General features: G+C 46.6%; 1 protein-coding gene across 2 annotated transcripts in view; it reads left to right on the plus strand.

Moving 5' to 3' along the window:
* LOC137425657 (hyaluronidase-4) overlaps nucleotides 1–6,521 on the plus strand; it is a 91,853-nt gene extending 85,332 nt beyond the window's left edge. For both annotated transcript variants that reach the window (XM_078776931.1, XM_078776930.1), the window contains exon 4: nucleotides 2,234–6,521. In XM_078776931.1, the coding sequence (XP_078633057.1) occupies nucleotides 2,234–2,551 (318 nt within the window). In that variant the 3' untranslated portion in view covers nucleotides 2,552–6,521. The remainder of the gene's footprint in view (nucleotides 1–2,233) is intronic.
* Nucleotides 6,522–13,392: the final 6,871 nt, after the last annotated feature.

Genomic DNA, 13,392 nt, shown 5'->3' on the forward strand with positions numbered 1-13,392 from the left:
AAATAAAGGAAAAGATGTAAGCTTCATGGAGGATAATGAATGGTTGAATGACTTGGTATTCCTAGTTGACATCACCAAGTATCTGGCAGACTTGAATGTGAAACTACAAGGGAAGGTGCAATTGTAAGCAAACTGGATGAGCCTGTCTAAACATTCATTCAGAAGTTCGAGTTGATTCAGAAACAGTTGATGATGACGAAAGGTGTCCATTTCACAAGACTATGAACAAGGAATGCTGAGATAGTGAGGCATGAAAAGTATTCTGCATGGAGGCCTGAGAGACTATTCCCAAGAAAGATTTGCGGATCTCAGAGAACACTGTGATGAACTGAAGCCGTTTGCAGATCCACTTGGAACTGATGCCACCGATGCTCATGACGTGTTACAACTGGAACTAATTGAGATCCAAAATGACAATGACTTAAGAGAACTTTCACACAGCATGACCTTCTGACATTTTATAGCCAATATGTTCCTTTAGAGTGTTATCCTAATCTATCAAAACATGCCCTTTGATTCATTACCCTGTTTGGCAACACGTAATGCTGCGAACAACTTTTCTCCAGAATGAAAAATATCAAAGCAAAATCAAGATAAGTCCTGACAGAGTCAGACAGACGGACATTTATCCAGAATACTCCGCTTTGTTACATCAAGTGCGCGGGCAAACATATACTACTTGTTTAAGCAAAAACAATGCCAGGTATCTCACTAAATCAGTTTAATATAGTGATGAGAAAGTAAGCAAATAAATTAGTCTTCTCGTTTGAAATTTCATCCTAAAAATGCACATTTTTTGTTGTTTTGATAAATCACAAAAAGTAAAAAAAATCGAGACTCCAACACTTTGTCTTTCCAAAATTTGCTCACCGACCCTCTACGTGGGGCAAAAATTACAATTTGGCCCCTTCCAACAAAAAGGTTGGACACCTCTGGTATAGACTAGAGCATGGTGCATGATGATGATGACGACAACTTTTCAGAACCAACGAATTATCATCATATTTAAGCCGGAGATTGTAAGGCTTCCAATTTGAGGTAAACTACCTCTGTCACCGAAGGTGGGTGGTGGTGATGTTTTTACCCCTGTCTGTCTGTTTGTGAGCAGGATATCTCAAAAGGTTGTGAACGGATTCGGACGAAATTTGGTGGACAGGTTGGATGTGTGACGAGGACTAATTGGTTCTGTTTTCGTGAAGATCCAGATCTGGATTCTGTTCAGGCTGTCGGAGGTACAGGTAGTGGACAAAAAAAAATAGAACAACTGGGTAAATGAGGGACACCAAGCAACGGCTTCCACACAAGTGTGGCCCATGTGTTGATTAAGCAAATAACATCCCAGCATGCTTAGGGTCATGTACAAAGATGCTGCACATGCCTGGTTGACTAATTATTGCTGGCATGGCTGCAAGAGGAGACTCCCAATTGCCCTCATCCACAGAGCACGTGTGGTCGCCCATGGTTTGATGAGCATGACACTGATGTTATCCATATTTCATGGCCTTCTCAGTCACCAGATATGAACCAAATTGAGCATGTATGGGATATTCTACAACAACTCCTCAGACGGTGTTTTCCACCTCCATCAAATTGACTTTCAATTAACTTTTTGACTTTCTTTGATTTGAATGGAGTTGATTGACTTTCTCGTGGAAGAATGGTGCCGCATCCCTCCTGCAGAATTTCAGACGCTGGTGGACTTTATGCCAAGGCACATACAGGCCGTACTGGCTGCACGCCATGACCCAATGCCATATTGAGTGACTTTACATTGGTGTTTCCATTTTTTCCCCACTAGCTATGTGTGCTCTACCAAGTGCCATTATAGTTATTTCTCCAATCATTGTCAGATTTAAATTTTATTGGTGAAACTGCTGCACGAGTGCAGCTCAGCTGACAAGATGAGTATTGTGTATGTCTGTGCACGTATTCCACCCCTCTTCCCAGGGGATTACATGTACATCTGGGAAGAAATAGCATTGGTGTTACTTGGATGTTAGTCTGTCTTCTAGTCTAGCACCATTAAGGTCACCTGCAGACTGATGTGTCCAGAGTTGACGAATAAAGATAAACGGGGTCATCAGATGTATCAAGCTATAATACACAATCCAATCATGGATTTAAGGCTAATGTAGGTGAAGGATAGCACGATAAAAGAGTTGAAACGTATTGCAGCAAAAGCTAAATGGATAGGAGAGAGGCACGTGTTGATGGAAATTCATTTTTCTCTCAGGCCAAATGCAGGGCATTGAAGAAGTATATCGACGTCTTCCTTGGGCCATACGTCCTCAATGTCACTTCAGCAGCCAAGCGGTGCAGTCTTTTGTTGTGTAGTGGTAATGGACGCTGTGCACGCCGCCATTTTGACTCGGCTGAGCATCTACACCTTGATCCCCTAGCCTACCACCTCGCGGGCCACCAACTGGAGATGGCCGAGCCAAGTTTGGCAAAGCAGTCCGAGCTGAAGTTTCAGGAGGCATTTGCTTGCAGATGCTATCATGGGTGGAGTGGTCATCATTGTGAGAATCATGATAATGTTGATGCTGTGTAAATACTCCTATACTTCTCCCAAGTGTTATTTCCAGTGATTTTCCGGATCTTTTAAAAGCATTTTGTGAGGTATTTTATTGTTGTTGTAATTGCTTTCTTGTGGTTTTTTTTTTGTATGCAGAGTCAAGGCTCGTGGAAGAGCTAGAACACGGAACAGATCAGGATGCAACAGGCCAAACGGAACAGTACAGAGAGAGGGGACAACAACAGCAGAATTGAAGGCCAAGATAGAGGTAGACGTCCACAAGCAATGGATGTGGGGAAGAATGAGGGGCAGGAGAGGACAAAATGGATATAGAGGGAAACTCACAGGAAGGAAAAACTGGAAATGTGGAAGGACGAGGGCTTCGGCGGAGTGAGGGTGTGGGGGTTATCGAGAGTAGAACAAAAATCATGGTTTTGGATTGGGGATGAAATGAGATGGTGGTGAACAGTGGTCTTGAAGACCTAGAGGGAAGAATGAGATTGAAGAGAATGTGGAAGGTGGATCCATAGGTGGGGAAAAAGAGGAAGTAATGAATGGAGTTGAGCAGTGATCTTGGATTTCGGTAGTTTCACCAGAAGGTGGACTGTGTTTGTCTTTCAGAAATCTGGGTATGAAGGGAGAGACGCAGCACAGAAAAAGCAGAGGGTGCAAGACCAGAAAGTAGGTGGCAGGCGACAGAGAGACCACTCACCTGTCTGCGATGGTAAAGTCATCGGCCCATCGACTCAGCTTCAACGTGGGAGATTCCAATAATCTTGAAAGACTTGGTTTCCACGCCGTCAAGCCGAGCAAGATGTGAGGCAGGGGAGCCATCCAAGAGAGGAGAGCAGTTCTCCATCAAGCTGTGGATGAAGGGTTTGTAGATGGATAGGAGTTCAGGTGTGCCAAGGAAGGAGTTTGTACAATGCAGGATGCTAAGTTGGCGACTGGCTTTAGTAAACTTATAATGTGGTTTGTCCAAGAAAGATCTTTGCCGATAATGAGACACAGGAGTTTGAGTGACTGAACTTCGTCAAGACAATAATCATGGATGGTAATATTGGACGATAATCAGAAGAATGAGAGGCCTCCAACTTAATCTGTGGTAGGAGCAGAGTAGATGATCATCCTTGATCTCAATGATGCTCAGAGTTGTGGCGTATTTGCATCCCACCTCCCACATCTCATCAAAGTATGCCAAGTTGATAATATCTGACTTTAAAGTCAGCTGGCAAATGTGCTTAGCTCAGTATAGGTCACGTCTCTAATGGTGAGGCCTATACCAACTCCATGTACTGTACTTACAGAGTTTGGATACAAGCTACCTCGTCATTCTGCACAAGTTGAGGTTTTCCTTGTTCACATGTCATACATTCTATGTTTACGATTCAACATTCAAACCTCAACCAACCTTTGTCATTTTTCTTCCTAACCAATCACTTAACTGCAAAGCAACCGTTTTTGGCCATGGTGACCTCAGCAATGTTGCTAATTAATGATTGCAAGGTTTCTGTTGATTTATTTTGAAAACAAGACTGTGTGCAAGTTACAAATGAAATATAACAATTTAATTATCTAGCATATAAAACACAATGTCAGTTGGTGTGTTTGTACAGATGTCTGTCCCCCGTCATAAGGATGATTTGAGTTGGATCTTAAAGGCAGACTGTTCCAAGTGGGATTTTTAACACGAATGTGTGTTCACTGCGGTCTATTTTTGAGGATTAAACAAACTCGAAAAACATTTTCCATAAAAGAGTAATTATGTCTCTTCTATTGGAAATGCAGATGGTGGCTTGAAAACCAAGCCTCAAGGGCGGTGTACCGAAGGGTTTAAAAAAACAAAACAATAAATACAAGGCGCAAGGAGGTGAAATTCGCTGCACGTGATGTGCAACATGCACAGAGTAAAACGAGTGTTCATTTACGTCCATAGGATGTCGAATAAATAAATACGATATCAGCACACCTGACACTATGCTGAGGCTTCAGACTTTGGCACGCCCACAAGGCTGCACTGTCAAATGAACTGTTCCAAACCGTCATATTTGATGGGCTTTTATACGAGTACAGTATATTTTATGAATGAATGATCCTTGGGGCCGCCGAAATTCATTCATTCATTCATTCATTCAGTATATTTTATAACACAGCCTTCGTTTTACATGGTTAGCTGCCGAAAGAGTAGTACACATTCAAGCATAAATGTAATGTGGGTTTTAGGGCCTAGCGACTTGTAAGGGATGAATTCAAAAGACAATTTTATTATCCCCATGCCTTTTTCTTAAAACAAAAAAAAACGGCAGAGGGTGGAGGATTTTGTAATCAACTTTGGCTCTGTCTGTCTGTCTATGAGTCCGTCCGTCCTTCCGTCATACTATCTCCTCCTGAACGGTTGTGCAGAAATTCACCATCCTCAGTAGTTATGATCACCACATGGTAAGAAGGTGTGCGAGCAGTTTTTGGCTCCGCCCCCTGGGGTGGGATCAAAAGGTGAAGTACCAAAAAATGCAATTGCGAGTACATTTTAAAACATTTTTAATGAAACAATGTATGTAGATGGACATTTTAAAAAACCACCTTTAGAGGCCATTTTTCCCCGCAAGCGGGGGTTGGCCTTTTTCGGGAACCGTGGTTGTTGTTTTTCGGTCCCCTTTTTGAAGCAATGTTTTACGGCCGGATGCCCTTCCTGACGCCAACCCTTTTTGCCGCCTTTAACGACAAGCAGGGAATTACCAGTGAATTGGTACTCAATTAGCCGACCTCGGAAGGATGACAGGCTGAGTCAACCCCCCTGGCGTTAATTCAGCGATCGACCGGGATTCGAACCCAGGATCCTAGGCTGACACCCTAGCCACTAGCCCAACACCAGGGTAGATGGACATAGATAATGTATGTAAATGTATGTAGATGGACATGGGACACTTTTCATAGTTAAGAGACATTTTTAATGTAACAATTTTTAATGTACGTGCAATGAACATTGGGGGACGCATGATATATGTAACGATTTTTTGGGATTTGACCCCAGGGTTTGGGGGCTACGGGTCACAGGGTCAAAACAGAAAAAAAAAATTAACTCCAAATTTGGTATTGGGTCATTCCTGGTGGAACTTTATGCCATCTTTCAACTTTGCTTTGGGTGCGAAGTGTGGGGATTTGCGATGGCACGCCATCGACTTCCCGCTCTAGTTATTTTACAAATAAGGCTACTTATGTCCAGATTTATACGACCTGTGGACAACTGGGTGGAAACCTCGAATTGGAGAAGCCCAGGATTGCAGTGAGCAAAGCAGGAGCTAAAGGCCATAGTGGGGAGTTCAATATCTCAATGTTCCTGTGCACAATAAGTGCTTTGCATGTTGTTTAAAAAGCTGTTTAAAGTAACCATTGCTCATTGTACCAAGTATATTTCTCCCTGCACACAAAAGCCAATTTGTCAATTCAATAACTGCTCATGTATTTTACAAAACAAATGCAACATTTTTATTACACGTTGTATTTTACGTCACCGCCTCACTTTTATTAATGTTTCATAACCCAAGGACTAGCTTGCAAAATCACATGCTGAATATGCCTTTCACCAAAGAAATGAAACAGCATCGGAATTTGGATAATGGACTTCAGCGAGTCCTCATATCGAGTGGAATGATTTAATATGTATGACTTTACCATTACATGTGGAAGTAACCATACTTATGGGAAACGTGGAGCCTTGATGCATGTCGTTTTACTCTATAATCTAAATCATGTTTACAATTATTTTACTTTGTGTGTTGGATTATATATTCATTTTTCATAGTTTGTAGTTTGGAGCTTTCCCTTGTGCTGTTTCCAAGCATCCACTTGGAGTTGTATCTGTGGTTTTTTTTTTCGTTGCTTACTCTGCCATTCCATTAAAAATTGTCATAGCTCGGTATTTCTTAAAATTTTCACAAATTCATAACAAAATAAAGGATGTAATGATTGAAAAATTGATGTTGAAAATGAACTACCCCACACTTGACCTTCATGCAGTTTCTTTGTATAACAATGATTGTTCTGTTTACAATCCATAAAAGAGTAATTATGTCTCTTCTATTGGAAATTGGAATGTAAATTCCCCCCGTTGCCTGGGGAAATTCCCGTGAGGGGAGAGAGGGAGGGGGAGAGAGATTCTTCAACAAAAATCATAACTCCCAATTCTTCAACAATCGTGGAACGTTTTGTTCGTGATGGGTATGCGATCATGCATGGAAAGTGTCCCCTCGATCTGTTCAACCAAAAAAGGTTTTTCGTGGTTTTTAAGGCTTTTTTGTTAAAAACAAAATATGGTGGTTGAACCACACGACCGATAATGTCATTATTCTTTTTCGCCACCAATTTATCCCGAGATGACGCTCAACAAATTCCATCCTGATCGGATGACGTTTTGTACTTGTCAAATTATGGCGTCATAATGGAGGCATCAATGACATCATCATTAACATATGTTATTCTCCATTTACAGTTCTTTACAATGAGCCATGTCTCAATTTTGTCTTCGCAGTGCTTTTGGTGATATAGAGGTGCAAAGTTTTTCGGTTTTTCCCAGATGGCGCCTGTACCACGTGACCTATGACGTCATAATTGCCATTATATAATTCTACAGGAGGCGGTGCACCAATGTTGAAAACTTCCTGTCAATCGAACCAACGATTGCAGAGAAAATTATTTTTAACGAGAATAAATCCGAAAAATTGCAATGGAAGAATCAGTCACATGGCCTGAGAAGATAAAATGTAGAGTTTCTACTTCTTCTTCAAATAATAAATTCTAGCTTCCAGATCGTACGACCAATCATGTTAAAATTTTAAACACTTATTCCAGTTGACGACTGATACATTACCTTAAAGTCTCACGTCGATCAATGAAGCGGTTCAAGACATTGGAGGTTTTAAAGATTTTGTTCAATTATTTACGGCTGCCAAACCATGTGACCTATTACTTATTCCAGAAGAAGTTTTTATCCTCAAGACATGGAGAACATATTTTTGTTAGTGGTTTCGAAACAAGTTTCCACTTGTTTCCACCTAAACAAGGAACAAGTTTCCTCTCTATCTGTTAAGCCCTTCTGGAGAAGTGGTTTCTCAAAGATTTATTCATTAATAAATCATAGCTCCCAAACCATGTGACCTACGGCGTCACAGCAAGGGATTTATTTGTTTGCCATAGGTATGCGATCATGCTTGCAAAGTTTGGGCTCGATCTGTTCAGCCGTTTCAGAGAATTTCAGGGTTTTTAGTAGTTTTCAGCAAAAACAATATGGCGGCCGAACCACGTGACCTATGGTGTCATCATTTTTTTTCTCGACCGTTGTTTTCCTTAGATCATGCTCAATAAATTTCATATTCGTGGGATCAAGCATTCTACTTTTAAATTATGATGTCATAATGGTAGCACATTTGATATCCTTCCTTAAAGAACATATTTGATGGTCCCAATGCAGAGTTTCTTTACAATGAGCCATGACTCAATTTTTTGCATTGAGCTGTTTTGGAGATATAGAGGGGCAAACTTTGAAGGTTTTTCCAAGATGGCACCCATTCAATGTGACCTATGACGTAATAATTAGCATTAAAAAATTCCACATGTGGAGCCGCTCCTTTGGTGAAAATTTCATGTCAATCGGACCAACGGTTGCAGAAAACATTAATTTTATCGATTTCAGACCCCCAAAATCAGGGCTAAAGAATGATAAGAATAATCAGAGCAGAAACAATAGGTTTCTCTCTGCATTGCATGCAGAGGAAACTTAATAACCTCCTTTTTGTTTTTTAATTGATATTAAATGATGCATTCTTTTCGTCACACTATGCGAAGCCAGTATTGTAATACCTTATATATATACAGTCACGTGAAAAAGTAAGGACACCCCATGTAAAGTTTTGACTTTTTCAACATATTTCAACATACAGCTATTTGATCTTCATTTCAACAATAATGATAGATAAAGGTGATATAATATAACAAATATCATGAAACATTTACATTTTGTAGTCCATTGTATAATTTAAATAAACATAAATGCAAATTTCGCATGTGGAAAAAGTAAGTACACCCTTGGTTCTAATAGGTGGTATTGCCCCCTTTGGCAGAAACAACCTCAAGTAGGCGTTTCTTATAACTGTCTACCAGTCTCTGACATCGACTGGGAGAAATTTTTGCCCACTCCTCCATGCAGAATTCTTTCAGCTGTGCGATGTTTGAGGGGTTTCTTGCATGCACAGCTCGTTTCAAATCCCCCCACAACATCTCGATGGGATTTAGATCCGGGCTTTGACTTGGCCATTCCAGAACCCTCCATTTCTTTCCTTTCAGCCATTTCTTGGTGGATTTACTGGTATGTTTAGGGTCATTGTCATGTTGCAAGGTCCACCTTCGGTTGAGCTTCAACTTTCCGACAGATGGCCTCACATTATCCTCAAGCACCCTGTGGTACAATGAAGAATTCATAGTGGATTATATGATGGTGAGCTGCCCAGGCCCTGATGCAGCAAAGCTGCCCCAAACCATAATATTTCCATCACCATGCTTTACAGTTGGTATCAGGTTCTTGTGGTCAAATGCTGTCTTTGGTTTTCGCCAAACATGTCTTCTGGTACTGTGGCCAAATAGCTCTACGTTTGACTCATCTGTCCAGGGCACATTGTTCCAGAAGTGCTGGTCTTTGCCTCGGTGTTCATTGGCAAACTTTCGTCTTGCCCTGATGTTCTTTCTGGACAGCAAAGGTTTCCTCCTGGCACACCTCCCACGTAGATCAAATGTGTGCAGCCTCTTTCTAATGGTAGACTCGTGAACTTTGACATCAACAGTGGCAAGAGCTACCTGTAGGTCCCGTGATGACATTCTGGGGGTTCTTAGAGACTTCTTTCAGCATCTTGCGGTCTGCTCTCGGACTGAACTTGCTGGGGCGGCCTGGCCTGAACAAGTTGGCAGTTGTTTGGCATCTTCTCCACTTGTAGATGATCTTCCGGACAGTCGAATGATTGATTTCAAATTGTTTGGAGATCTTTTTAAATCCCTTCCCAGACTCATAGGCATCTATAACCTTCTTTCTGAAGGCCTCGGAGAGCTCTTTTGATCTAGGCATGGTGACACCACACACTTCAACAACAAAGAGCAAACCAAACTAAATGTCTGAGGTTTAAATAAGACAGGTTCCTCCAAGATTTTCTCTAACGATCTTCACAAAGTCAGGGCCATGACAGAGTTAGAGAGACGGAGGGAGACAGAGAGGGATGGAGGGAGAAAGAGAGAGGTATGGAGGGAGACAGAGAGAGGGATGGAGGGAGACAGCGAGAGGGATGGAGGGAGACAGCGAGAGGGATGGAGGGAGACAGAGAGAGGGATGGAGGGAGACAGCGAGAGGGATGGAGGGAGACAGAGAGAGGGAGGGAAGGAGACAGAGAGAGGATTTGAGGGAGACAAAGAGAGGGATGGAGGGAGACAAAGAGAGGGATGGAGGGAGACAGAGAGAGGGATGGAGCGAGACAGCGAGAGGGATGGAGAGAGACAGCGAGAGGGATGGAGGGAGACAGAGAGGGATGGAGGGAGAAAGAGAGAGGGATGAAGGGAGACAGAGAGAGGGATGGAGGGAGACGGAGGGATGGAGGGAGACAGAGAGAGGGATGGAGGGAGACAGAGAGAGGGATGGAGAGAGACAGAGAGAGGGATGAAGGGAGACAGAGAGAGGGATGGAGAGAGACAGCGAGAGGGATGGAGGGAGACAGCGAGAGCGATGGAGGGAGACCGCGAGAGGGATGGAGGGAGACCGCGAGAGGGATGGAGGGAGACAGCGAGAGGGATGGAGGGAGACAGCGAGAGGGATGGAGGGAGACAGAGAGAGGGAGTGACGGAGACAAAGAGAGGGATGGAGGGAGGCAGAGAGAGGGATGGAGGGAGACAGCGAGAGGGAGGGAAGGAGATAGAGAGAGGGATGGAGGGAGACAGAGAGAGGGATGGAGGGTGACAGACAGAGAGAGCGATGGAGGGAGACAGACAGAGAGAGGGATGGAGGGAGACAGAGAGGGATGGAGGGAGACAGAGAGGGATGGAGGGAGACAGAGAGAGGGATGGAGGGAGACAGCGAGAGGGATGGAGGGAGACAGCGAGAGGGATGGAGGGAGACAGCGAGAGGGATGGAGGGAGACAGCAAGAGGGATGGAAGGGAGACAGCGAGAGGGATGGAGGGAGACAGCGAGAGGGATGGAGGGAGACAGCGAGAGGGATGGAGGGAGACAGCGAGAGGGATGGAGCGAGACAACGAGAGGGATGGAGGGAGACAGCGAGAGGGGTGGAGGGAGACAGCGAGAGGGATGGAGGGAGACAGCGAGAGGGATGGAGGGAGACAGCGAGAGGGATGGAGGGAGACAGCGAGAGGGATGGAGGGAGACAGCGAGAGGGATGGAGGGAGACAACGAGAGGGATGGAGGGAGACAGCGAGAGGGATGGAGGGAGACAGCGAGAGGGATGGAGGGAGACAGCGAGAGGGATGGAGGGAGACAGCGAGAGGGATGGAGGGAGACAGCGAGAGGGATGGAGGGAGACAGCGAGAGGGATGGAGGGAGACAGCGAGAGGGATGGATGGAGACAGCGAGAGGGATGGATGGAGACAACGAGAGGGATGGAGGGAGACAGCGAGAGGGATGGAGGGAGACAGCGAGAGGGATGGAGGGAGACAGCGAGAGGGATGGAGGGAGACAGCGAGAGGGATGGAGGGAGACAGCGAGAGGGATGGAGGGAGACAGCGAGCGGGATGGAGGGAGACAGCGAGAGGGATGGAGGGAGACAGAGAGAGGGATGGAGGGAGACAGCGAGAGGGATGGAGGGAGACAGCGAGAGCGATGGAGGGAGACGGCGAGAGGGATGGAGGGAGACGGCGAGAGGGATGGATGGAGACGGCGAGAGGGATGGATGGAGACAGCGAGAGAGATGGAGGGAGACAGAGAGAGGGATGGAGGGAGACAGAGAGAGGGATGGAGGGAGACAGAAAGAGGGATGGAGGGAGACAGAGAGAGGGATGGAGGGAGACAGAGAGAGGGATGGAGGGAGACAGAAAGAGGGATGGAGGGAGACAGAGAGAGGAATGGAGGGAGACAGCGAGAGGGATGGAGGGAGACAGCGAGAGGGATGGAGGGAGACAGCGAGAGGGATGGAGGGAGACAGAGAGAGGGATGGAGGGAGACAGAGAGAGGGATGGAGGGAGACAGAGAGAGGGATGGAGAGAGACAGCGAGAGGGATGGAGGGAGACAGCGAGAGGGATGGAGGGAGACAGAGAGAGGGATGGAGGGAGACAGAGAGAGGGATGGAGGGAGACAGAGAGAGGGATGGAGAGAGACAGCGAGAGGGATGGAGGGAGACAGCGAGAGGGATGGAGGGAGACAGAGAGAGGGATGGAGGGAGACAGAGAGAGGGATGGAGAGAGACAGCGAGAGGGATGGAGGGAGACAGCGAGAGGGATGGAGGGAGACCGCGAGAGGGATGGAGGGAGACAGCGAGAGGGATGGAGGGAGACAGCGAGAGGGATGGAGGGAGACAGAGAGAGGGAGTGACGGAGACAAAGAGAGGGATGGAGGGAGGCAGAGAGAGGGATGGAGGGAGACAGCGAGAGGGAGGGAAGGAGACAGAGAGAGGGATGGAGGGAGACAGAGAGAGGGATGGAGGGAGACAGAGAGAGGGATGGAGGGTGACAGACAGAGAGAGCGATGGAGGGAGACAGACAGAGAGAGGGATGGAGGGAGACAGACAGAGAGAGGGATGGAGGGAGACAGAGAGGGATGGAGGGAGACAGAGAGGGATGGAGGGAGACAGAGAGAGGGATGGAGGGAGACAGAGAGAGGGATGGAGAGAGACAGCGAGAGGGATGGAGGGAGACAGCGAGAGGGATGGAGGGAGACAGAGAGAGGGATGGAGGGAGACAGAGAGAGGGATGGAGGGAGACAGAGAGAGGGATGGAGAGAGACAGCGAGAGGGATGGAGGGAGACAGCGAGAGGGATGGAGGGAGACAGAGAGAGGGATGGAGGGAGACAGAGAGAGGGATGGAGGGAGACAGAGAGAGGGATGGAGAGAGACAGCGAGAGGGATGGAGGGAGACAGCGAGAGGGATGGAGGGAGACAGAGAGAGGGATGGAGGGAGACAGAGAGAGGGATGGAGAGAGACAGCGAGAGGGATGGAGGGAGACAGCGAGAGGGATGGAGGGAGACCGCGAGAGGGATGGAGGGAGACAGCGAGAGGGATGGAGGGAGACAGCGAGAGGGATGGAGGGAGACAGAGAGAGGGAGTGACGGAGACAAAGAGAGGGATGGAGGGAGGCAGAGAGAGGGATGGAGGGAGACAGACAGAGAGAGGGATGGAGGGAGACAGAGAGGGATGGAGGGAGACAGAGAGGGATGGAGGGAGACAGAGAGAGGGATGGAGGGAGACAGAGAGAGGGATGGAGAGAGACAGCGAGAGGGATGGAGGGAGACAGCGAGAGGGATGGAGGGAGACAGAGAGAGGGATGGAGGGAGACAGAGAGAGGGATGGAGGGAGACAGAGAGAGGGATGGAGAGAGACAGCGAGAGGGATGGAGGGAGACAGCGAGAGGGATGGAGGGAGACAGAGAGAGGGATGGAGGGAGACAGAGAGAGGGATGGAGAGAGACAGCGAGAGGGATGGAGGGAGACAGCGAGAGGGATGGAGGGAGACCGCGAGAGGGATGGAGGGAGACAGCGAGAGGGATGGAGGGAGACAGCGAGAGGGATGGAGGGAGACAGAGAGAGGGAGTGACGGAGACAAAGAGAGGGATGGAGGGAGGCAGAGAGAGGGATGGAGGGAGACAGCGAGAGGGAGGGAAGGAGACAGAGAGAGGGATG

This window comes from Myxine glutinosa, chromosome 4, assembly GCF_964187855.1.
Source record: "Myxine glutinosa chromosome 4, kmMyxGlut1.1, whole genome shotgun sequence".
Classification (NCBI taxonomy): domain Eukaryota; kingdom Metazoa; phylum Chordata; class Myxini; order Myxiniformes; family Myxinidae; genus Myxine; species Myxine glutinosa.